We start from the raw sequence: 24,661 nt of genomic DNA on the forward strand, positions 1-24,661 counted from the left end.
ATACTTCTTGAATATGCTTGTGTGAGATAACAGGTCAACTACAGAAACTGTGGATCAGGAAGCAAATAAAAAGGTGGGCCCTTTGCACACATTTACCTTTGTTCTCCCAGTTCAGTCTTTCTATCTCCTTCTGTAGCTGGTCACGCTCCATAGTTGTAGTGTTCAGACTCTTCTTCAACTTGTCTATTTCAGTGGTTCTGGTATTTAGACTACTCTGTAGCTGGTCTCTCTCTTTAGTCAGGGTGTTGTAACTGGTCTGTAGCTGGTCTCTCTCTTTAGTCAGGGTGTTGTAACTGGTCTGTAGCTGGTCTCTCTCTGTGGTCCTGGTATTTAGACTATTCTGTAGCTGGTCTCTCTCTGTAGTCCAGGTATTTAGACTATTCTGTAGCTGGTCTCTCTCTTTAGTCAGGGTGTTGTAACTGATCTGTAGCTGGTCTCTCTCCTTAGTCGGGGTGTTGTAACTGGTCTGTAGCTGGTCTCTCTCCTTAGTCGGGGTGTTGTAACTGGTCTGTAGCTGGTCTCTCTCCTTAGTCGGGGTGTTGTAACTGGTCTGTAGCTGGTCTCTCTCCTTAGTCGGGGTGTTGTAACTGGTCTGTAGCTGGTCTCTCTCCTTAGTCGGGGTGTTGTAACTGGTCTGTAGCTGGTCTCTCTCCGTGGTCCTGGTATTTAGACTATTCTGTAGCTGGTCTCGCTCTGAAGTTGCATCTGTAAAATGGAAAAGTCAATCAAAATGTGTAACTGTCACAACATTGTGTTGTAAAAAACAATGTTCTGTCCCACAGGCCCTGGTAGAACAAACACTGCAGCAACTGTGGTCTCTTCCACCACTGGAAATATTTAGACTATTCTTTGTAGCTGGTCTGTCTTTTCTGTATCAGTGTTTTATTTTGCATCTGTAAAATGGAAAAGTCAATCAAAATGTGCATAAAAAATAACTGTTTCAACAACATTGATTAAAAAAATGTTTTAGTAAAAAACAATGTTCACTTACAGGAACTAAACTTTTCCAACTTTAGGCCCACTGATTTCACAGCCAGTAGAACAAACACTGTCAGCAAACTTTTGACTATAGGAGAAGGTCTCTTCCACCACTGGAAATGTTCTGAATAACAAGTTATTAAAGTCAGATCTTTGGTAATGTGGTAATGTCTTTTACTGTATCAGTGTTTTATTTGTGCTGGATTCTGCAGGAACAGGATCCGGCAGCTCTCAGTTTTGGACTGATGGATTCCACAACCTATTTGGTCGGATCCGCTACCTCTCGTGGCATAAAAAATAATTGTTACTGTTTGCAATGAAAGAATTTGAATTAAAGAGCTCAAAGTTAATTTGAGTTTCCTCCTCGTTAATTCTCCTGCCCCCTAAAATAAATGCAATGTAAAAACGTAGATTTCTATCCCGGGACTGATTTTCTGAGAATACTAAACTTTTCACAACTTTATTACTCATTACACTGTTATTTCTAACCCGATATGGATGACAATACCTTCAAATTAAAGCTGACGATTTGCACTTTAACCCCATAGTCATGATTTAAAATCCAAACTTTTGGACTATAGAGCCATAAGAAGAAAACATGCTTCACTGTCCCAATAACTACGGAGGGCCTGTATGTAGGGGTAATGTAGAGGCTGGTAGCCTCAATATTAACAGAGGGTACTGTAGGTAGGGGTAAGGTAGAGGCAGGTAGCCTCAATATTAACAGAGGGTACTGTAGGTAGAGGCTGGGTCAATGTAACAGAGGGGGTACTGGTAGCCTCAATATTAACAGAGGGTACTGTAGGTAGGGGGGTAAGGCTGGTAGAGGCTGGTAGTAGAGGCAGGTAGACTCAATATTAACAGAGGGTACTGTAGGTAGGGGTAAGGTAGAGGCAGGTAGCCTCAATATTAACAGAGGGTACTGTAGGTAGAGGCAGGTAGACTCAATATTAACAGAGGGTACTATAGGTAGAGGTAAGGTAGAGGCTGGTAGCCTCAATATTAACAGAGGGTACTGTAGGTAGGGGTAAGGTAGAGGCAGGTAGCCTCAATATTAACAGAGGGTACTGTAGGTAGAGGCAGGTAGCCTCAATATTAACAGAGGGTACTGTAGGTAGATGTAAGGTAGAGGCTGGTAGCCTCAATATTAGCAGAGGGTACTGTAGGTAGAGGCAGGTAGACTCAATATTAACAGAGGGTACTATAGGTAGAGGTAAGGTAGAGGCAGGTAGCCTCAATATTAACAGAGGGTACTATAGGTAGAGGCAGGTAGACTCAATATTAACAGAGGGTACTGTAGGTAGAGGCAGGTAGCCTCAATATTAACAGAGGGTACTGTAGGTAGAGGTAAGGTAGAGGCAGGTAGCCTCAATATTAACAGAGGGTACTGTAGGTAGATGTAAGGTAGAGGCAGGTAGCCTCGAGGTTACAGTGTTGGGCCAGTAACCAAAAGTTTGCTGGTTTAAATACCGGAGCAGACAAGGTGAAAAATCTGTTGTTGTGCCCTTCAACAAGGCACTTCATCCTAATTACTCCGGGAGCGCTGTACGTTGGAGACATTGTGATCATTGTCACGAAGTCCCACTGGCGTTAGAAATGTAATTCCTTCGACCTCATGGCACCTGAGCTCAATTTCGAGTCTCATAGCAAAGGTTCTGAATACTTATGTAAATAAGGTATCTGTTTTTTATATATTTGCAACTATTTCTAAACCTGTTTTCACTTCGTCATTATTGGGTATTGTGTGTAGATAGACGAGGAAAAAACATTTGATCCATTTTAGAACAAGGTTGTAATGGAACAAAATGTGGAAAAAGTCAAGGTGTCTGAATATTTTCTGAATGCATTATAAATCCTCTCCACAATAACAAGTGTTTTACACTGTAGTGCTGATAAAGTTAAAGCAATCAGAGGCAGATCAACTCCGTGACATAATGACTCACAGGAACAGAAACAAGCATGAACATCGCAACACATTCATGACTTTAATAAAAGTTTAATTAACTTTAACACCAGGCACAATACTTAAGTAGTGTACTTCCTTACTTGTGGTGAAGGTTGTGGACACCAGTTGACTTTGCTTTCCATTTTCCAGCACAGTGCAGACAGTGACAGAGTACTGAGTAGCACATTGCAGGTCAGAGAGAGTGATGCTGTGTGAAGATGTGGTAGTGATGTGTACTTCTGTCCCTGGACAGTGGTAGGAGATCTGGTAATGATGTTGGGTTTGGCCCAATCCTGGTGGCTGGATCCAGCTAACATCAGCTGATGTGGTGTCCACTGAGTCAACAGTCAGCTGGTCTGGAGCAGGAAGTACTAAGGGAAAATACATTATTGTCAGGGCTACAGTTTAACTCCAGAAATATACTACAGGAGGGAAAGTAGAATAGTAGCTTAAAAGTAGAAAAGGTCAGCTTGCAAATCCTTTTGATATTTTTTTTATTTATTTCACCTTTATTTAACCAGGTCGGCCAGTTGAGAACAAGTTCTCATTTACAACTGTGACCTGGCCAAGATAAAGCAGAGCAGTAAGACAAAAACAACACAGAGTTACACATGGAGTAAAACAAGCATACAGTCAACACAATAGAAAAATCTGTATACAGTGTGTGCAAATGAAGTAAGGAGGTAAGGCAATAAATAGGCCAATAGTGGCAAAGTAATTACAAATGAGCAATTAACACTGGAGTGATAGATGTGCAGAAGAGGATGTGTAAGTAGAAATACAAAAACAGATATTGGATGAGGTAGGTAGTTGGTTGGATGGGCTATTTACAGATGGGCTGTGTACAGCTGCAGCCATCGATAAGCTGCTCTGACAGCTGACGCTTAAAGTCAGTGAGGGAGATATAACTTCAGTCATTTTTGCAATTCGTTCCAGTCATGGGCAGCAGAGAACTGGAAGGCAAGGCAGCAAAAAGAGGTGTTGGCTTTGGGGGTGACCAGTGAAATACACCTGCTGAAGCGTGTGCTACGGGTGGGTGTTGCTATGGTGACCAGTGAAATACACCTGCTGAAGCGTGTGCTACGGGTGGGTGTTGCTATGGTGACCAGTGAAATACACCTGCTGAAGCGTTGCTACGGGTGGGTGTTGCTATGGTGTCCAGTGAAATACACCTGCTGAAGCGTGTTGCTACGGGTGGGTGTTGCTATGGTGTCCAGTGAAATACACCTGCTGACATAACGGGTGGGTGTTGCTATGGTGACCAGTGAAATACACCTGCTGAAGCGTGAACTGCTAGGCGGGTGGGTGTTGCTATGGTGACCAGTGAAATACACCTGCTGAAGCGTGTGCTACGGGTGGGTGCTGCTATGGTGACCAGTGAAATACGCCTGCTGAAGCGTGTGCTACGGGTGGATGTTGCTATGGTGACCAGTGAAATACGCCTGCTGAAGCGTGTGCTACGGGTGGGTGTTGCTATGGTGACCAGTGAAATACACCTGCTGAAGCGTGTGCTACGGGTGGGTGTTGCTATGGTGACCAGTGAAATACACCTGCTGAAGCGTGCGCTACGGGTGGGTGTTGCTATGGTGACCAGCGAGCTGAGATAAGGCAGAGCTTTACCTAGCAAAGAGTTATAGATGACCTGGAGCCAGTGGGTTTGGCGACGAATACGTTGCGAAGACCAGCCAACGAGAGCATACAGGTCACAGTGGTGGGGAGTATATGGGGCTTTAGTGACAAAACGGATGGCGCTGTGATAGACTGCACCCAATTTGCTAGAGTAGAGTGTTGGAGGCTATTTTGTAAATGACATCGTCGAAGTCAAGGATCGGTAGGATGGTCAGTTTTATGAAGGTAATGGGAAGGGAAGAAATAAACTAAAGCAGAAGTCACAACAGAGGTTAGATTTGAAAAAAAGAATCCGGTATATGCATTTATCAACTTCACTGTGCCACTGCTACATTGTTGTCACCATGGCAACAAAACAAAAAACACTGCAGTTCTAAATCCTCTCCACAATAACAAGTGTTTAACACTGTACTACTGATAAAGTTATAGCAAGCAGAGGCAGATCAACTCCTTGACATTATGACTCACACTAATCGAAGAAAGCAAGAATTCAGACACTATAAAAAACTTTGATTAATTTCAGCACCAAACTGCATGTTGAGATCTGGGGAATTCACCATCATATATTTCTCATCAGGAAAGATACTGGACCTTTACATCCCATGCTGACATATCCATTATGATTAGTTCATAGTTATTTTGATAACTAGTTAAGGTTTGATAAATATTATGTCTGGTGACAAACTTGACGTATTTGACTTCCTTACTTGTGGTGAAGGTTGTGGACACCAGTTGACTTTGCTTTCCATTTTCCAGCACAGTGCAGACAGTGACAGAGTACTGAGTACCACCTTGCAGGTCAGAGAGAGTGATGCTGTGTGAAGACGTGGTAGTGATGTGTGGTTCTGTCCCTGGACACTGGTAGGAGATCTGGTAATGATGTTGGGTTTGGTCCAATCCTGGTGGCTGGCTCCAGCTAACAGCAGCTGATGTGGTGTCCACTAAGTCAACAGTCAGCTGGTCTGGAGCAGGAAGTACTAAGAGAAATTACATTATTGTCAGTGTTATCGTTTAACTCCAGAAATAGACTACAATAGGACAAGTAGAATAGTAGTTTAAAAAATAGAAAAAGCCAGCTTGCAATTCCTTTTGATATGGGAAGAACTAAGCTGAAGCAGAAGTCACAACAGAAGCTGATTTGTAACAAAAATGAAGTGTTTCTGCTATTCCGGCGCCGTCCCCCACGCCTGGACTTCCTGACGGGCCGTCCCCCACGCCTGGACTTCCTGACGGGCCGTCCCCCACGCCTGGACTTCCTGACGGGCCGTCCCTCACGCCTGGACTTCCTGACGGGCCGTCCCCCACGCCTGGACTTCCTGACGGGCCGTCCCCCCCCACGCCTGGACTTCCTGACGGGCCGTCCCCCACGCCTGGACTTCCTGACGGGCCGTCCCCCATGCCTGGACTTCCTGACGGGCCGTCCCCCACGCCTGGACTTCCTGACGGGCCGTCCCCACGCCTGGACTTCCTGACGGGCCGTCCCCCACGCATGGACTTCCTGACGGGCCGTCCCCCACGCCTGGACTTCCTGACGGGCCGTCCCCCACGCCTGGACTTCCTGACGGGCCGTCCCCCAGGTGGTGAGGGTAGGTAGCAACACGTCTGCCACGCTGATCCTCAACACTGGAGCCCCTCAGGGGTGCGTGCTCAGTCCGCTCCTGTACTCCCTGTTCACCCGCGACTGCATTGCCAGGCACGTCACCAACAGCATCATTAAGTTTGCAGATGACAGATAAAAAATGTCTAAACAATTGTTTACCTAATATCTCTTTTTTACTTAAAAATGTCACTGTTGGTTAAGGGCTTGTAAGTAAGCAATTCACTGTTGTATTCGGCGCACGCGACAAATAAACTGATTTGATTTATATTCATTAATTCATATAAATTAAAAGAATGCTGTGGTTATAAATACTCTCCACAATAACAAGTGTTTTACGCTGTACTTTGGATAAAGTTAAAGCAAGCAGATCAACTCCTTGACATAATGGCTCACAGTGGTGTAACGTACTTAAGTAAAAATACTTGAAAGTACTACTTAAGTAGTTAAGGTATCTGTACTTTACTATTTATGTTTGACTACTTTTACTTCACTACATCCCTTAAGAAAATAACATACTTTTTACTCCATACATTTTCCCTGGTACACAAAAGTACTCGTTACATTTCGAATACTTAGAAGGACAGGAAAATATGCTAATTCACACACTTATCAAGTGATCATCCCTACTGCCTCTGATCTGGTGGACACCCTAAACTCAAATGCTTAGTTTGTAAATGATGTTTGAGTATTGGAGTGTGCCCCTGGCTATCTGTAAAAAAAAATATATATATATATGGTTCCATCTGGTTTGCTTAATATAAGGAATGTGAAATGATTTATACTTTTACTTTTGATACTTGAGTATATTTAAAACCAAATACTTTTAGACTTTACTCAAGTAGTATTTTACTGTGTGACTTTCACCTTTACTCAAGTCATTTTCTATCTTTACTTTTACTCAAGTATGAGAATTGGTTACTTTTTCAACCTGTCACGACTCCTACCGAAGGTGGCTCCCCTGCCTGTTCGGGCGGTGCTCGGTGGTCGTCGTCACCGGTCTACTAGCCGCCACTGATCCCTTTTCCCTTTTCTGTTCGTTTAGTCTTATTAGTTGCACCTGTTCCTTTCTGTGTTTCTTGATGTTTGTCTATTTAAGCCTGTTAGTCCTGCCTAGGTTTGTGCGGGATTGCTATGCTGTTAGTTTGTGGATGTTCCTTTGTGTTTTGTTTCTCCAGACAGTTTTGGGTCCTGTGTTTGGTCCTGTGTATGGGCCGGTCAGTTAATGCGCCTTGTGTTTTTGGCGTGACCATTTCTTTCCGGGAGTTAAAAAAATATATACATTTATTCGAACCCTCTGCACCTGCCTCCAAACCCACTGTGCTTGAAGGACTCTGACAACACCACTGATGACTCACAGAAATGGAATAAAGCATGAACTCAGATATTATAAACATTCATTGTTTTCAGCACCAAACTGCATTTTGAGATCTGGGGAAATCACATATAGTCATTTTAATAACCAGAACTAATACTTAAGTAGGGTAGTTACCTGTGGTGAGGGTCGTTAACACCAGTTGACTTTGCTTTCCATTTTCCAGCACAGTGCAGACAGTGACTGAGTATTCAGTAGCAGGTTTCAGGTCAGAGAGAGTGATGCTGGGTGAAGATGTGGTGGTGATGTATGGTTCTGTCCCTGAACAGCGATAGGAGATCTGGTAATGATGTTGGGTGTGGTCCAATCCTGGTGACTGGTTCCAGCTAACAGCAGCTGATGTGGTGTCCACTGAGTCAACAGTCAGCTGGTCTGGAACAGGAAGTACTAAGGGAAAATAAACATTGTCAGGGTTACAGTTTAACTCCAGATAAACACTGAATGTACAAAACATTAAGGATACCTGCTCTTTTCATGACAGACTGACCAGGTGAATCCAGATTAAAGTTATGATCCCTTATTAATGTCACTTTTTAAATCCACTTCAATCAGTGTAGATGAAGGAGAGGAGACGGGATAAAGAAGGATTTTGTGTGTGTGCCATTCAGAGGGTGAATGGGCAAGACAGAAATATTTAAGTGCCTTTGAACAGGGTATGTGCCAAGAGCATAAGTTTGGGTCAGAACTGCAACGCTGCCTGGTTTTTCACGCTCAACAGTTTCCCATGTGTATCAAGAATGTTCCACCACCCAAAGGACATCCAGCCAACTTGACAACTGTGGAAAGAATTGGAGTCAACATGGGCCAGAATCCCTGTAGAACGCTTTCAACACCTAGTAGAGTCCATGCCCTGATGGATTGAGGCTGTTCTGGGGGCAAAATGTGTTGTACACTCAAATGTAATTAAATGTTTAACAGATGTCCCACTTAACATTTCTCAAAAGTTAAATAATCTGAAAAATTTAAAAGTTGTAAAAAAAGAAAGTCCTCCAGCTTTCAATAAAGAGATACATAACTTCCTCTCAGATAATGTCTGAACTATGCCTCTTTCAGCCTCCACAAAAGGCCAACATCTCTTGATTAGGCTGCTAGGTGTTGCACTAAGGATTGCCATAATGTTTTAAGAAGATGTTTTACCTAGAGCTGTGGAGGTCATGACATTTAGTCAGCTGTTTATTATCATGCAATAGACAGCCGGTCTCATGGCAATTGACCGTGAATTCATGAATTATTTACAAGGTTTAATGTTTGATTCGATACATTAAATAATGAATTAATAATTCGCCAGTAAGAAACTGCTAGCCATGGGCTGTTAACAGCTGACCACTGCTAACTGGCAAGCACAAAAACAGTGAACTTCGGGAGTACAGACCCCAAGAAATCAGCTGCCGAAAATGCACAGTCAAAGAAGAGATTATTCTGTCAAGGAAGTTATTTTTTTATTTGAAATAGAGGCATACTAAGACAAAATACATGTGACGGGTAAATGATAACACATTAGTGCATTTATTAAAATGCTGGAAGTGAATGCTGGAATTAAACAATTAACTATGCAAATGAGCAAAAGGTGTGTGCATTAAGGAAATAGACCGCTGGCTCAAATAGAAACCTGTCTCTAATAACCATCTGTTTCCAGTGATTTATGCAAATAAACCCTTGGGATATTAATTTCACTTTTATGGTAAACACGTTTAACATCTCCAGGCCTCAACACCTACAAGACGCTGATGCGTGCCATTAAAAAATGTGGAACTTTCAAAGTGTAATAAATGATTTAATATACACCATCACAATGAATCAATGATGTATTTTAGGCAGGACTAAATAAACATAATATGAAGAAAATGTATTTCAGAAGAACAGAAGAGTTCTACTGTATATTATCTGGCTATGCACCATGCCATAGCATGTAGACTTGTTCATTTAGCAGACAAGATACGCTTAAGTCCCGTGCCATTCTTTTATATAATTTTATCGTAAGAAGAATACATAATCATTATTTTAATTCAGTTGTACTTTTGGGGGGCTTGGGCTCATATAGGCCTATACTTAAGCTCTTATGCTCATGTGGGTTTTGAATGAATTATCACCTTAGAAAGGGCTGTTCATTTCGTTGTGTTACGCTTTGAAACCACATCCACAACTACCATGTTTTCCATTCAGTTTCAACCTGTTATTGAACTTCTTTCTTCAAATTGGTCATCACAGTGAGGTGAGTTTTAAAAGCACATACTGTTTAAGTGTTTGATGTGATTTTCGATTGCATTGATGTCAGAGGTGTTACAGGGACAATAGAGCCCTGAGTACCAAGCCATTAGGACCTGCTGGTAGTTTGCAAGTTGGGTACTACCAAAGCATGTCCAGAGTGCAAAAAAGAGATTACATTAACTCAGTAGTCATGTGGAATATTACTGAGGTCATGACCCATGACTGCCGGTAATATGACTGACCGGCTCGATTTGGTCTTATGTAGCAAAATAAGTTGTGTTTTTCACATTGGATAAAAGTAGAGACTCAGAGCTACAAAGTTGTATAGCTTACACTACATAAACTTGTAACCTCACTTTTGAGAAAATGGTCTTTGAATAGTCTTTGTCTACTCCCATTCAGCATTGTTCACCCCCTCTTAAGCTTTAGCCCCACCCATCTCGAGGGATTCACATGTGAGGCCATGTACTAACCATTTCAAGACTAAAGGCTGGTTTAAACTACAGTGTGTTCGGAAATGTTTATCTAGAGTGCCAGAGTGTGCTCTGGGTGTTCGTAAACTCAGAGCGTTGCCAGAATGTCCGTTTGTAAATTCAGAGCGCACACTGGAAGCTATGGCCCTAAAGTAGGATTGATCCGAGCGTTCTGACCTAACAACAGCAGTCAAGCACCCAAGCTAACTGGCTAACGTTGGCTAGCTTAGGAGCTACATCCAGATATTAATGAGAGAACACCTCACTGTGACCATTTCACTCGCCCTAGTGTTGGATTCTGTGTTTTACATTATTGCCATTACCATATATATGATTGAATATTATCTGCTGTTGGCTTGTGTGGATGTATGTATGTGTTATGCAACATAGCTGACTTGAAACATTGTTAAAAGTTTCAAGGCCATGGGCCTTTCTCATGATGGAAAAATACAGAAGACAGGACCTGTGCAATGGGTTGGGGGGGGCACATTCAGAGCGTGGGGTTGCAGAACAAGCGGTCTTTTGTTAGATAACAGGAGCCAGGTGCGAGATAACGGTATGGAGCATGAGCGCATGGATGTTCTTCACAGCAACAATTACATCTATCAACAGAAGCGCCAAGAGGCGGGGACCCGCCTGCAATAGGCTGAGCAAGTTTAAACCACGCCCAGTCTCTACTCTGACAGGCCGGCTCGGAAGCCGGAACTACTTCTGTCATCAGGGTATATTACAATATCTTTGTCAGGAACGAGTCAGTTCTCTGTTTTGCACTGCGAGGTGGGACAGAGAGCCCGTATATACGAAAATTGCATTTACCACTTATTGCTTAGCTAATAAAAAAATACATAGTATACAATCGGTGACTCATTGTCATATTTATCCTGATACCAGATTCGAATTGACACAATTCTAACACTAGCAGAGCTGGTTAGGTTGTTATGTTATCCAGAGCATTGGTGACTGTAACTGCGCTGCTGGTAACAATTTAATTATGTTTAAATGACCAACGTTTACTGACACATTCAACAAGTGTAGAGCGTTCGTAAATTGGTCAGTTATTCTGGCCTCTGGCACACAGACGAGTGCTCTGAAATCGGAGTAGACAGCTAGAGGGAATTTGCCAGCTACATCTATCAACAGTTGTCGCAGTGACATGAACATTCTATTTAAATGGTTACTTGCATAGTGGAGTCATTCGTATCTAAGACTTGTAGCTAGCTAGATAATGAACCATAACCCCAACTCATGACGTTACTACCCTGCATGAATCTGCAGGTAGCTAACCAACCAGGTTCATAACTAGCTATAACCAGCAAAGGCTCTGATATACGAATATAACTACACACAGATCATACGTAACGTTAGCTAGCTAAAAGTACACTAACTCGAAATGAAAACGACTGACAAAATTAGAAATGTGTACTATATGAGAATGTAGCTGTATACTGGGATGGACACTAACTCTTGGTATAGATTTAACAATTTTATGGTCACCGCAAACTTCACTCTACTTTTCCACCGGTAACGTTCTAGTCATTTTATTAAATGTTTCATTTAAATGTTTATATCCTTCCAGATGGAAAAGTAGAATAAATCCAGGGCTTTTGATATGGGAAGAAATAAGCTAGAAACAGAACAGAAGCAACAAAATGTATATTTGTAATGTAACAAAATTGTTGTAGTTCGTTTATTTTTAATTTGTTTAACTAGGCAACTTAGTTAAAAACATTCTTATTTACAATGGCGGCCTACTAAAAAGCAAACGCCTCCTGCGGGTGGCTGGGATAAAAATATATTTATATAAGACAACACACACAAGAGACACCACAACACTACGTTGAGAGACACCACTACATAAAGAGAGACAACACTGCATAAAGAGAGACAACACTGCATAAAGAGAGACAACACTGCATAAAGAGAGACAACACTGCATAAAGAGAGACAACACTGCATAAAGAGAGACAACACTGCATAAAGAGAGACAACACTGCATAAAGAGAGACAACACTGCATAAAGAGAGACAACACTGCATAAAGAGAGACAACACTGCATAAAGAGAGACAAAGAGAGACAACACTGCATAAAGAGAGACAACACACATGCATAAAGAGAGACACACATAAAGAGAGACAACACTGCATAAAGAGAGACAACACTGCATAAAGAGAGACAACACTGCATAAAGAGAGACAACACTGCATAAAGAGAGACACTACATAAAGAGACAACACTGCATAAAGAGAGACAACACTGCATAAAGAGAGACAACACTGCATAAAGAGAGACAACACTGCATAAAGAGAGACCACACTGCATAAAGAGAGACCACACTGCATAAAGAGAGACCACTACATAAAGAGAGACAACACTGCATAAAGAGAGACAACACTACATAAAGAGAGACCTAAGACAACATAGCAAAGCAGCAACACATGGCAACACAGCATGGTAGTAATACAACATGGTACAAACATTATTGGGCACAGACAACAGCACAAAGGGCAAGAAGGTAGAGACAACAATACATCACAGAAATCAGCCACAACTGTCAGTAAGAGTGTCCATGACTGAGTCTTTGATTGAAGATACCAGTTTGAGTGTTTGTTGCAGCTCATTCCAGTCACTAGCTGCAGCGAACTGAAAATAGGAGTGACCCAGGGATGTGTGTGCTTTGGGGACATTTAACAGAATGTGACTGGCAGAACAGGTGTTGTATGTGGGAGATGAGGGCTGCAGTAGATATCTCAGCTAGGGAGGGGGGGGGAGTGAGGTCTAAGAGGGTTTTATAAATAAGCATTGAGACAGGTATACAGAGATGACCAGTTTACAGAGGAGTATAGAGTGCAGTGATGTGTCCTGTAAGGAGTATTGGTGGCAAATCTGATGGCCGAATGGTAGAGCATATCTAGCCGCTCGAGACCACCCTTGCCTGCCGATCTATAAATTATGTCTCCGTAATCTAGCATGGGTAGGATGGTCATCTGAATCAGGGTTAGTTTGGCAGCTGGGGTGAAAGAGGAGCGATTACGACAGAGGAAACTAAGTCTAGATTTAACCAAGTCTAGATTTAACTTTAGCCTGCAGCTTTGATATGTGCTGAGAGAAGGACAGTATACCGGCTAGCAATACTCCTAAGGACTTGTATGAGGTGACTACTACCTCTGAGGGTTTAGAGCTTGAGAGCTTGACACCTGTGGGGAGAGGGGCATTCTTCTTATCAAAACACATGACCTTTGTTTTGGAGATGTTCAGAACAAGGTTAAGGGTAGAGAAAGCTGTTCTGACTTTATACACTGCACTCTTTGAGAGAGGTAGTTAGCAAACCAGGCCAAAGACTCCTCGGAGACACCAATTCTCCTTAGCCGGCCCACAAGAATGGAATGGTCTACCGTATCCAAAGCTTTGGCCAAGTCAAAAAATATGGCTGCACAACATTGCTTAGAATCAAGGGCAATGGTGACATCATTAAGGTTGCAGTGACACATCTATAACCTGAGCGGAAAGCAGATTGCATACCAGAGGATACTACAGACATCAAGAAAGTCAGTCAGCTGATTATTGACAAGTTTTTCCAACACTTCTGATAAACAGCACAAAATAGAAATAGGCCTATAACAGTTAGGATCAGCTTGATCTCCTTTAAATAAAGGACAAAGCGTGGCTGTCTTCCAAGCAATGGGAAACTCCCCAGAAAGGAGCGACTGGATAAAAGGTTGGAGAGAGGCTTTAGTGGTAAAGAGATGATGAGCTGTAATTAGGGGAAGATCTCTTACTAGTGCAGACTGTTGTAGAGACAGGTTCACTCTGTTCCCCATTGCTCAGCACAGTTGCAACACTAACAGTGTACTCGGTGCCAGGATGCAGGTTTGAGAAAGTTTTGTGGCAGTCGTCAGTAACGGCTGTGAGGGGGTCTATTCCTGGGATGCAGTTGGATATGAAGAAGCGCTGTGGGACTTTCTCCATCCCTTCAGCCTTGGACCAGTGGAGAGTGAAGGAGGTCTCTTCCAAATGGTCTATCTTTAAAACTCTGGGTGGGACCACTGAAACAAAAATCAATATTTGTTTAGAATAGAGGTTGTGTTTTTGACAGAGTCCAAACATGTCTCTAGTAATGAATGACTGATGTAGTCTGGATAAAAACACAAGTTAGCCTACTGTACCTGTGGATAGGGATGCTGAGGCCTACTGTACCTGTGGATAGGGATGCTGAGGCCTACTGTACCTGTGGATAGGGATGCTGAGGCCTACTGTACCTGTGGATAGGGATGCTGAGGCCTACTGTACCTGTGGATAGGGATGCTGAGATCCATCTGCTTTGGCTTCTGTCTTCTCCCTCTGTAGCCATGTTGAACTGGTACTTTTCATCAGGTTTGAGACTGCTTATTTTAAGATGATGCCCACCTTTCACTCTTGATGAGCTTGTTTCACCGTCACACCCCCAGGTCACTCTGAATGTCTGTGGTCCTGTCATCCACTGAGGACAACTACAGCTCAGAGACACAAATACTTATGTCAAATACTGATGTCAGCAGCAGGACATGGATTCACCAGGAGGGGGCAGCACTGGTGAAGGAATAATGAGAGAGAGAGAAAAACAGACTTTATTGACAGTAAAATTACAAAAACAAGTGTATTATTCATCCCAGCAGTTAACACATGTTAAAAACAACTACATCCACTGAAGAAAAGTGTTCAAAATACAAAATATTCCCTTTAAAGAGACATATTTTTGTTTTTAAGGACACCGGACCTCATATTTAAAGACTTGGAATCCACATTTAAACTAATAAGAAGTTATATTTTCTGGGGGCAGAAAACACACCGTGTTGTAGAAATGACCCAGGCTTAGGTTGGACACCAATCTGCCTGAACCTGGTATCCCGCTAGACGGGATACAGTTGATGTCTAATTGACGTCAGACGTTGATTTATTTTAGCATTTAAGTTAAACCTAACCCTTTTCCTAACCTTAACCCGTTTATCCTAACCTACTATGTTAATTGTCCTAACTTGCTGCATAATTTCTCCTAATCAACCTGCTACAAAAAGTAAATCCTGAGCTGCGTTTGAATACCCCATACAGGCTATTCCCAAACTGGGATACGGGCAATGCTTTAGATTTTCCAATAGGGCTGTACATTAGGGTAGTGTTTTTCCCCACTCCTGAATAGCTTCGGTTCACTGCCAAAAATAAAATGAAACCATCTAGTGTTCAGCGAAATAACACAATGTCAAATAAATGTAGCCTAGTGAAATAATGAGCATTCAATGACATTAACCGTTACTCTCTCACTGGAATTCCACTAACAGTCCGTTGCCAAACTATTGTGAAGGACTTAAATTCTTCCTGCTGCAGTGGATATGGCTGGGACAATGCTGGGGGAAAAGGCCAAAAAACTATACAGACAATGACTTCATCAAACACTGTTTCACGACGCATCAGTGACATGGAGATGTTTTGAAACAATTACTGCTTCGCATACAAGCCAGTGAACTCTATGCGTTACAGCTGGGTGAATCAACAGACGTGACGGGTCTGGCACAGCTCCTGGTATATGTCCGTTATGTTTATGGGGGTCAATTAAGGAAGATATTTTTAAGTACTGGACAGCTTAGTGACATCAAATGGACTTTGGTGGTCAAGATACGTTGGTGTTTGTACTGATGGAGCAAAAGCCATGACAGGGAGACATAGTGGAGTGGTAACGCGTGTGCAAGCAGTTGCTCCCGACGCCACTTGGGTTCACTGCAGCATCAACCGAGAGGATGATTGACAGCTTGAAAGACATTTTGGACACTACAGTGAAAATGGTTAACTTTGTTAAAGCAAGGCCCCTGAACTCTCATGTATTTTCTGCACTATGCAATGATATGGGCAGCGAACATGTAACGCTTTTACAACATACAGAAGTGCCCTGGTTATCAAGGGGAACGTTTTTTTAAATTGAGAGACGAGCTTAAAGTTTTCTTTAATGACCATAATTTTCACTTGTCTGACCGCTTGCATGATGACGAGTTTCTCACATGACTGGCCTATCTGGATGATGTATTTTTTGTACAATTTGATGAACAAATAAGGTTATATATGTAAGATGGCTAAATAAAGAGCAAAATTACTTATTATTATTTGTTCCCTGGTCCTGTAAGAGCTCTTTGTCACTTCCCACAAGCCGGGTTGTGACAAAAACTCACACTCATTCTTATGTTTAATAAATGTATCATATAGAGTGTGTGTGGCAGGCTTACAATGATGGCAAAAACAACATTTGAGAGTGCACTGACCCTGGTGCTAGAGGGGGTACAGCTGGAGGTTGAATGTTTGAAGGGGTACGGGACTATAAAAAGTTTGGGAACCAGTGCCGCATACTAACATACTGTATAATACTTACTTAGGGTGTGTTCGTAAATTTAATCTGGAGTGCCAAATTTCGATTGTCCATTTGTAAATTCAGAGCGTATCGCTCCCGGAGAGTTCAGAGCGCACACTGGACGCTCTGGCCAGGGAGTAGTAGGGTTGATCAAAGCGTTCTGGCCTCACAACGGAAGTCAAGCTAACTGACTAACGTTGGCTAGCTTGCTACAGTAGCTACTCCCAGACACAAATGAGAGAACACCTCACTCTGGCCATTTTATTCACTCTAGCTGAGCTGGTTAGGCTGTTTTCATGTTATCCAACTCATTGGTGACTGTAGCTGTGCTGCTGGCAACAATTTAATAACGCCTTTTCGCCTAGGTTTACTTACACCGGCCATATTCAAGGGGTGTTCAGCTTAGTAAATTCATCAGTTATTCTGCGCTCAGGCACACTCAGAGGAGAGTGCTCTGAAATCAGAGTAGATAGCCAGGGCGAATTTACAAACACACCTGAATTAACAATGTCTATTGAGAACGTGCAACGACTATACCACTTAACTTAGCATGATGTGAGTAATCAAGCCAATGAAGGTTGGGTAGTTAGATAGCATATAGGGGTGGGTATAGTTTGTGGAACGTTCCAACAGGAATCTGTTCCAAAAACTTTGCAAATAACAAGGTTGCCAACAAACAACGCATATAAAGTTGTTTAGCGGCAGAATAAGATACCGGGTGGGGACTGGGCTATTTCATTAAGTTTTTCACTCACCATGTTTATTCTGAAAAAAGTATTTCCTCACTCTGGTAGTTTATGGACAAACATAAAGAATAAGCTACGTGGTGAGTTGATGCCTATTCGCCAGCTAATTAGCTACGTGAATTGACCATGTTACTTTGAACATGTTGTTTGTTGACAACCGTGTACTTAAAGTCTTTGGAACAGATTCCTGTTGGAACGTTCCACAAATGATACCAACCCGCATATAGTCAATTTACTGTCAAATTGAACGTATTTGAGGGGGCTCCCGAGTGACGCAGCGGTCTAAGTCACTGCATCTCAGTGCTAGAGGCATCACTACAGACCCTGGTTTGATTCCAGGCTGTATCACAACCGGCCGTGATTGGGAGTCCATAAGGCAGCGCACAATCGGCCCAGCGTCGTCCGGGTTAGGGTTTGGCCGGGGTATGCCGTTATTGTAAATAAGAATTTGTTCTTAACTAACTTGTCTAGTTAAATAACGGCTAAATAAAAAATAAATACATTTGTAGCCAACTTAGGTAGCTACTAACGTACTGCTGTAATGATATGCTATGTGGTTCGTAAGGATAGTGCAGCAAACAAAATGTCAGCCAACGTGTAACTTATTTCAAAAGTCACTACATTGTTCAACAGTTTCTTAACATTTGTCATAATGAATAAAAACAATGAATTTGTATCCTTAGTCGCCTGACTTCGGCTACATATTTTTCCGCAATTTTCTTCAAATCTGATGGGTATTCGGACACTAAGAATGTTATAGAACTCAATAAGGCCTATAGAGCACTCAAAGACATGACCGCCTATCAAAGTTAGCAAGAAATACACTAACACTATCGCTTATTGTTTCTTTCAACATAAACATGTATTATTTTAGGATAAATATAATATCGGCTTAACAAAACACATCTCAGCGTCTGATCGCGTGTAAAAGAGAAAACCGTTTGTAGACTTTGTGCGCACACCGCCATAGTGGGCCTAGTTGGGTGTTTATGTTTTTACCTGACGTTTATTAGAAAGAAGTTCAAAATCGGGCTATTATCTTCACGTTTCGTTGAGATAAATAAAAATGGACTTATAAAGAATGTTACACCTGACTTATATAATAGAAATATTAGTAACCTACCACTTCTCCGGCTGTCGAGAAGCCTCAGGTAGAGCTACATAAAATAGTTGTCAAATGTACCTTCTTCTTTGTCATAATGGCATTTGCAACAATTATATGTGCATTCCGCCACCTACTGTACAGGTGGATAATAATAATATTTTTTTAACAGGTATCCCTACACTGGCTCAGAAGGATCATGTGATTGCGGGACATTTTCAGGCGACAGTAGTCCTTGCACTGCAAGGAGGCCCAAAAACGTAATACGTGTATCCAGATCACTTGATTGAAGTATACCATTTGCAACTGGTTGTGGTGCATCTTCTTCAGGACTGTGGCCTCTTGCCCCTTCAATGTTCTACACCGCCTCCACATAAGAGATTTGCTTGACACCTCAACTCTTTCACCCTTAACATTGTTGTCCAAAAAAGCGTATTCCAACAAGGAACGATTCATCAGACTCGTTTTCCACAACAATCTTAGCACTTTTTGTTCCATTCTTGGACTTCACTGTTGTCCACTCAACTGTCTCGTTAACTGTAACCGACGTGCTTTTAAAAAAACAGTTCTACGTTTTCTAAGAGCCAGAGTATGTAGTTCTGATAATTGTAATTTTTCTGGTGTCAAATATTGATAGTGTCAAAATAATTAAAAACATCTGGAAATAACAACACATCTGAAAAATCTTAGCAAACGCCGCAAGCTTTATTTAAAATATTTATTCTACATTCAAATGGTTCACCAAGTTGAAATGTCTTCAGCTCGTGGTTAAATGCTGTTAACATACCAACAAACATAGACCAGAAAATGTACAGTATTCCTATTCTCTTTTTTGTCATCCCTGTGACAGTTGTAATCACTCCTTTGTTCCTCCAGGTGGAAGCAAAGGTCTTTGTGGAGCTGATGGTCCTAAAACGTTGTCAGAAAGCAGACATGACGAGAGTGAAGAAGCTCAGGGATGAGTTCAAAGGTACAGAGACCCAATGTGAATTATATTCAATGCGTTTATGATATGAAGAGTTTGGTTTTGTGTGTATCTGAAGAGCACAGAGATTAAATGCCAGAACGTATTTTCTCTCAACCTGCTCTTTCTACACCTCTCTCTCTTTCCATTTCCTCTCTATGTGTTCATACTTATTGGAGTTTATTTGGGAGAAATCACCACAATTAGAAATAATGTTCATTCAATGAGTTGTATTTATTTTTTATGTGTTCATTTATTTTTCTATAAACAATTCTTTAAAAAGTATTTAAATGATGAATTGTGTTACATCTTTATTCATTTAACTGAGATATGTTGCCTCCATTTTTATACAATGAAAGAATGCAGAGATTTTAAAAATTAATCAGTAATTCTTTACATTGTGCATCTTTGACAAAGATGCAATACACTTTTCTCTCCTGTACTGCAAAGTTGTGTCATTATGTTTATATGAATGAGTCCTATCAGCAATAATCAGTATATGATAACAGTGCTATAATCCCAAACACAGTAGTTCACATTTAGTTGTATTACAGCCTGAATTCAAAATGAATTATGTTTTATATATTATTTTACAAATCTACACACAATATCCCATAATGACAAAGTGAAAACATGTTTTTAGAAACATTTGCCAACTTATTGAAAATGAAATACAGAAATATCAAATTTACATACGTTTTCAGCCCCTGAGTGTTAAAATCACCTTTGGCAGCAATTACATCTGTGAGTATTTCTGGGTAAGTCGCCAAGCTCTTTGCACACCTGGATTGTACAATAGTTGCACATTATTCTTTTTTAAATTCTTCAAGCTCTGTTAAGTTGGTTGTTGATCATTGCTGGACAGCCATTTTCAAGTCTTCCCATATATTTAAGTCAAAAATGTAACTAGGCCACCCGGGAACATTTAATGTCATCTTGGTAACAATTACAGTGTATATTTGACCTTGTGTTTTAGGTTAATGCTGAAAGTTGAATTTGTCTACTGATGTCTGTTGGATAGCAGACTCAACCAGGTTTTCATCTAGGATTTCACCTGTGCTTAAAGCTGCATTCCATTTAATTTTATCCTTATTCTTTTACAATGAGAAGGATACCCATAGCGTGATGCAGCCACCACCAGGCTTGACAATATCAAGAGGGATATACAGTTATGTGTTGTAATGGATTTGCCACAAACATAATGCTTTGTACTTGTACTTTCTATTTCATTTCTTTGCCACATTTTTTGCAGTTTTACTTTAGTGCCTTATTGCGAACAGAATGCATTTTTCGGAATATTTTGTATTCTGTACAGGCTTCCTTCTTTTCACTCTCATTTAGGTTAGTATTGTGGAGTAACTACAATGTTGTTGATCCATCCTCAGTTTTCTCCTATCACAGCAATTCAACTCTGTAATGGTTTTAAATTCACATTTGGCATCATGGTAAAATCACTGAATGGTTTCCTTCCTCTCTGGCAACTGAGTTAGGAAATTACGCCTGTATTGTAGTGACTGGGTGTATTGATACACTATCCAAAGTATCCTTAATAACTTCACCCGACCTCAACCCAGTTGAGATGGTTTGGGATGAGTTGGACCGCAAGGTGAAGGAAAAGTAGCCAACAAGTGCTCAGCATATATGGGAACTCCTTCAAGACTGTTGGAAAAGCATTCCTCATGAAGCTGGTTAAGAGAATGCCAAGAGTGTGCAAAGCTGTCATCAAGGCAAAGGGTGTCTACTTTGAAGAATGTCAAATCTCAAATATATTTAGATTGTTTTGACACCTTTTTGGTAACTACTTAAATATATTTTCCTTTATTATTTTCCCCTAACGCTACCACCCCTACCATAATTGGAGTAAATTAATGGACAAGGCTTCACTTTCAGCTTATACATACTATATACATTTTATGGACACAATGTATTTTACAATATATATATTTGGTTTGTTTTTAATCCCATCCTTCGAGCGGCGGTCAGCGTCACCGGTCTGCAGGATGCAACGTTTAGGAACTGAAATATAGTATGTAGTAAAAAAAACACACCTCTCTGACGTGTAGAATAAGGAATCAATTCCGCTTTATTGATATAATTTATATCTGCAACTTTTGACCAAAAGGCTTCTGAATGTGGCCAGAGGCTCTTTCACTATAGTCTCTCTCCTTGTCTCCTCCCCTACATCTGCACTGATTGGCTTAACAGGTGAAAACAATATGGTGGAAGGAAGCTCATTAGATTGGCTTAGCTTTGACCTGGTCTCTTATTTCAGATCAGTGAAGGAGAGGACCGAGAGGAAGAGTGCTTTTTAGACGACTGAGAAAAAGAGCCATAGTGTATTGGGTTAGAGTTGTGTTAATGAATTAGCACAGGCTGAAGCTCTTCTCGGCCAGTCATGCATAGTCACATGGAATGGATGTTTATTGGTGGAACCTTAAGTGTGGAGGACGGGCTTGTAATGGATGGTGCAGAATTAATGGAACAGCATCAAATACAGTGGGGCAAAAAATTATTTAGTCAGCCACCAATTGTGCAAGTACTCCCACTTAAAAAGATGAGAGGCCTGTAATTTTCGTCATAGGTACACTTCAACGATGACAGACAAAATGAGGGGAAAAAAATCCAGAAAATCACATTGTAGAATTTTTAATGAATTTATATGTCCTAGTCAGGAAATGTCTTTAATCTTGGTTGAATTATTTATTGAATTAGCAGGAAGTACACAATGTTTATGTTCAGAATAATAAACGCAGAAGAAGTAAGCATACCTGATAAACATATACAGTCATTTCAAATCAATTTCGAAGTGTAAAACTTAAGTGATTGATTGACAGTGACTATTGAATGATATTATACCCCTATTCTACACCTTATTGATTGACAAATGAATACATTATTGTGTCAGCTTGTGTAGTGGACATGAGTTGGTCATGATTGGTTGCTCATGGTCAAGTGATGAGGTAGCCCTGCCTGCAACTTCAAAATCAGTGTCAGATCTCAGTCCGAGAGGGAATTACCTCGTCTAATTAAGACGTTGGTTTCCCCCATGGGAGACTCAGGTTTAGATCAGTGTCTTTGTGTGTGCATGTGTTTGTACCATTCTATCAAATCACACCAGTCTTCAGACCATCATTAACATACAGTAGAGAGTTCATTCATCAGCAGTGCAGAGAAAGTACTTATGAGAAGCCTATTTCTCACAGATCCATTGTTTTGAATAGATACAATCAAAATCCCACAATGCTCCTTGGCCTGACGACTTGTAAATGATTCCCCCACAGTTCTGGAATGTACCACCATTGGGCTGTCCATCATCCCAATACCTGCAGTAGAACCAACACCGAGTTAGACAGACCTCTCTCTCAGAACCACAGAGAATCAGTCCTACTCCTTCCCCTGTGGTCAGTGTTACTATAGAGCAGTAGTCTCTTACCCTGGGGTGGTCAGTGTTATTATAGAGCAGTAGTCTGTTACCTTGGGGTGGTCAGTGTTATTATAGATCAGTAGTCTCTTATCTTGGGGTGGTCAGTGTTATTATAGACAGTAGTCTCTACCTTGGGGTGGTCAGTGTTCAGAACCCAGAGTGAATAGAGCAGTAGTCTCTACCTTGGGGTGGTCCTTCTCCCTGGGGTGGTCAGTGTTATTATTACTATACCTTGGGGTGGTCAGTGCAGTAGTCTCTTACCCTGGGGTGGGGTCAGTGTTATTATAGAGCAGTAGTCTGTTACCTTGGGGTGGTCAGTGTTATTATAGAGCAGTAGTCTCTTACCTTGGGGTGGTCAGTGTTATTATAGATCAGTAGTCTCTTATCTTGGGGTGGTCAGTGTTATTATAGAGCAGTAGTCTCTTACCTTGGGGTGGTCAGTGTTATTATAGAGCAGTAGTCTCTTACCTTGGGGTGGTCAGTGGGGTGCCGTCCACCCATTTCCAGGTCCCCTCAGTAACAGAGTCAGTCAGACCAATCCAGGCATATTTGACTGATTCAAACCCATTGATGAATGTCTGTTGTGACACAGAAAAATCATTGTTAATTATACATGATGGACTAATAAATAGAGTATCTCTCTCTGTCTCTCACCTGTTCCTCTTCACTGTTAATGATCACCAGATCTGCTCCTCTCTCCAGACAGTCCTGTCTACTCTCCTCCCAGGATTTCTTCTCAGTAGAGAGGTAGTAACAGCTGCAGCCAAACCTTCTCCATCCTTCAGGACAGGAGCCTAGAAGTTTCACATTTACTATCTTTGACACTCGAATGTTATGAACATTTATATTACACAAAATAAAAAGAACATGACACAGATAAAGCACTTCTAAGGTGCACCTGCGTAATGATCATCCTGTTTAATCAGCTTCTTGATATGCCACACCTGTCAGGTGGATGGATCATCTTGGCAAAGGAGAAATGCTCACTAACAGAGATGAAAACAAATCTGAGCATTTGAGAGAAACTGGCTTTTTGTGTGTATGGAGCATTTCTGGTATCTTTTATTTCTGCTCATGAAACATGAGACCAACACTTTACATGTTGTGTTTATATTTTTGTTCAGTGTATCTGACATTTACACGTTAAACATAACTTTTACAACTGTTATTTATTCACACATTGAATAAGTAGCTTTGTATGAGCCTTGGCTTGTGAGAGGCCAGAAGAGCTCATATGATCTAGTCTCCTGTTTCTGTAGAGGCAGCTTGATGTACAAGTAAACACTTCCAATGTATCTGACATCTCTAGTCTCTTCTAGAATTAATAATTAAAAACTGGGACAATTAATTACATTACACTTTCGACACAGATTGGAAAATGCATCTTCAGTTATGTTGCAGCTTAAATGTGGAACAATACTTCTTGAATATGTTTATGTGTGAGATAATAGGTCAACTACCGAAACTGTGTGTGTGGGGGGCTGTCCTTACCTTTGTTCTCCCAGTTCAGCCTTTCTATCAACTTCTGTAGCTGGTCACGCTCCATAGCTGCAGTGTTCAGACTCTTCGTCAACTCATCTATTTCAATGGTTCTGGTATTTAGACTATTCTGTAGCTGTTCTTTCTCTGTGGTCGTGGTATTTAGACTATTCTGTAGCTGGTCTCTCTCTGTGGCCATGGTAATTAGACTATTATGTAGCTGGTCTCTCTCTGTGGCAGTGGTATTTAGACTATTCTGTAGCTGGTCTCTCTCTGTGGTCGTGGAAATTAGACTATTTTGCAGCTGGTCTCTCTCTGTGGTCATGGTATTTAGACTATTCTGTAGCTGGTCTCTCTCTGTGGTCATGGT

General features: G+C 41.3%; 2 protein-coding genes across 2 annotated transcripts; both read right to left on the bottom strand.

The window, feature by feature from the left end:
- Window positions 1–3,024: 3,024 nt before the first annotated feature.
- LOC112267278 (fibronectin) lies at window positions 3,025–18,566 on the bottom strand (the record flags this gene model as incomplete). The annotated part of the gene is given in 6 exon segments (XM_042316375.1): window positions 3,025–3,294; window positions 5,260–5,529; window positions 7,642–7,911; window positions 13,983–14,249; window positions 14,494–14,772; window positions 18,446–18,566. Coding segments are annotated over 5 exon segments (1,264 nt in total), but the record flags the coding sequence as incomplete, so codon positions are not given.
- Window positions 18,567–22,037: 3,471 nt separating this feature from the next.
- LOC121845296 (C-type lectin domain family 4 member E-like) lies at window positions 22,038–24,657 on the bottom strand. Its single transcript, XM_042316376.1, has 4 exons — window positions 24,304–24,657; window positions 23,467–23,606; window positions 23,281–23,390; window positions 22,038–22,711 (listed from the first exon to the last, which is right to left on the bottom strand). The coding sequence occupies exons 1-4, from the start codon at window positions 24,614–24,616 to the stop codon at window positions 22,579–22,581; spliced, it is 696 nt and encodes a 231-aa protein (XP_042172310.1). The 5' UTR covers window positions 24,617–24,657; the 3' UTR covers window positions 22,038–22,578.
- Between the last annotated feature and the right edge of the window lie 4 nt (window positions 24,658–24,661).

This window comes from Oncorhynchus tshawytscha, unplaced genomic scaffold (assembly GCF_018296145.1).
Source record: "Oncorhynchus tshawytscha isolate Ot180627B unplaced genomic scaffold, Otsh_v2.0 Un_contig_3182_pilon_pilon, whole genome shotgun sequence".
NCBI lineage: Eukaryota > Metazoa > Chordata > Actinopteri > Salmoniformes > Salmonidae > Oncorhynchus > Oncorhynchus tshawytscha.

Bases quoted from the DNA above. Each gene is read 5' to 3' on its own strand.
- LOC121845296 (XM_042316376.1), bottom strand. From the start codon at position 24,616: ATGACCACAGAGAGAGACCAGCTGCAAAATAGTCTAATTTCCACGACC. The intron at 23,391-23,466 runs GTGAGAGACAGA...GTGTCACAACAG, and splicing joins TTAACAGTGAAGAGGAACAG to ACATTCATCAATGGGTTTGA. The intron at 22,712-23,280 runs GTAAGAGACTAC...GTTCTACTGCAG, and splicing joins ACCCCACTGACCACCCCAAG to GTATTGGGATGATGGACAGC.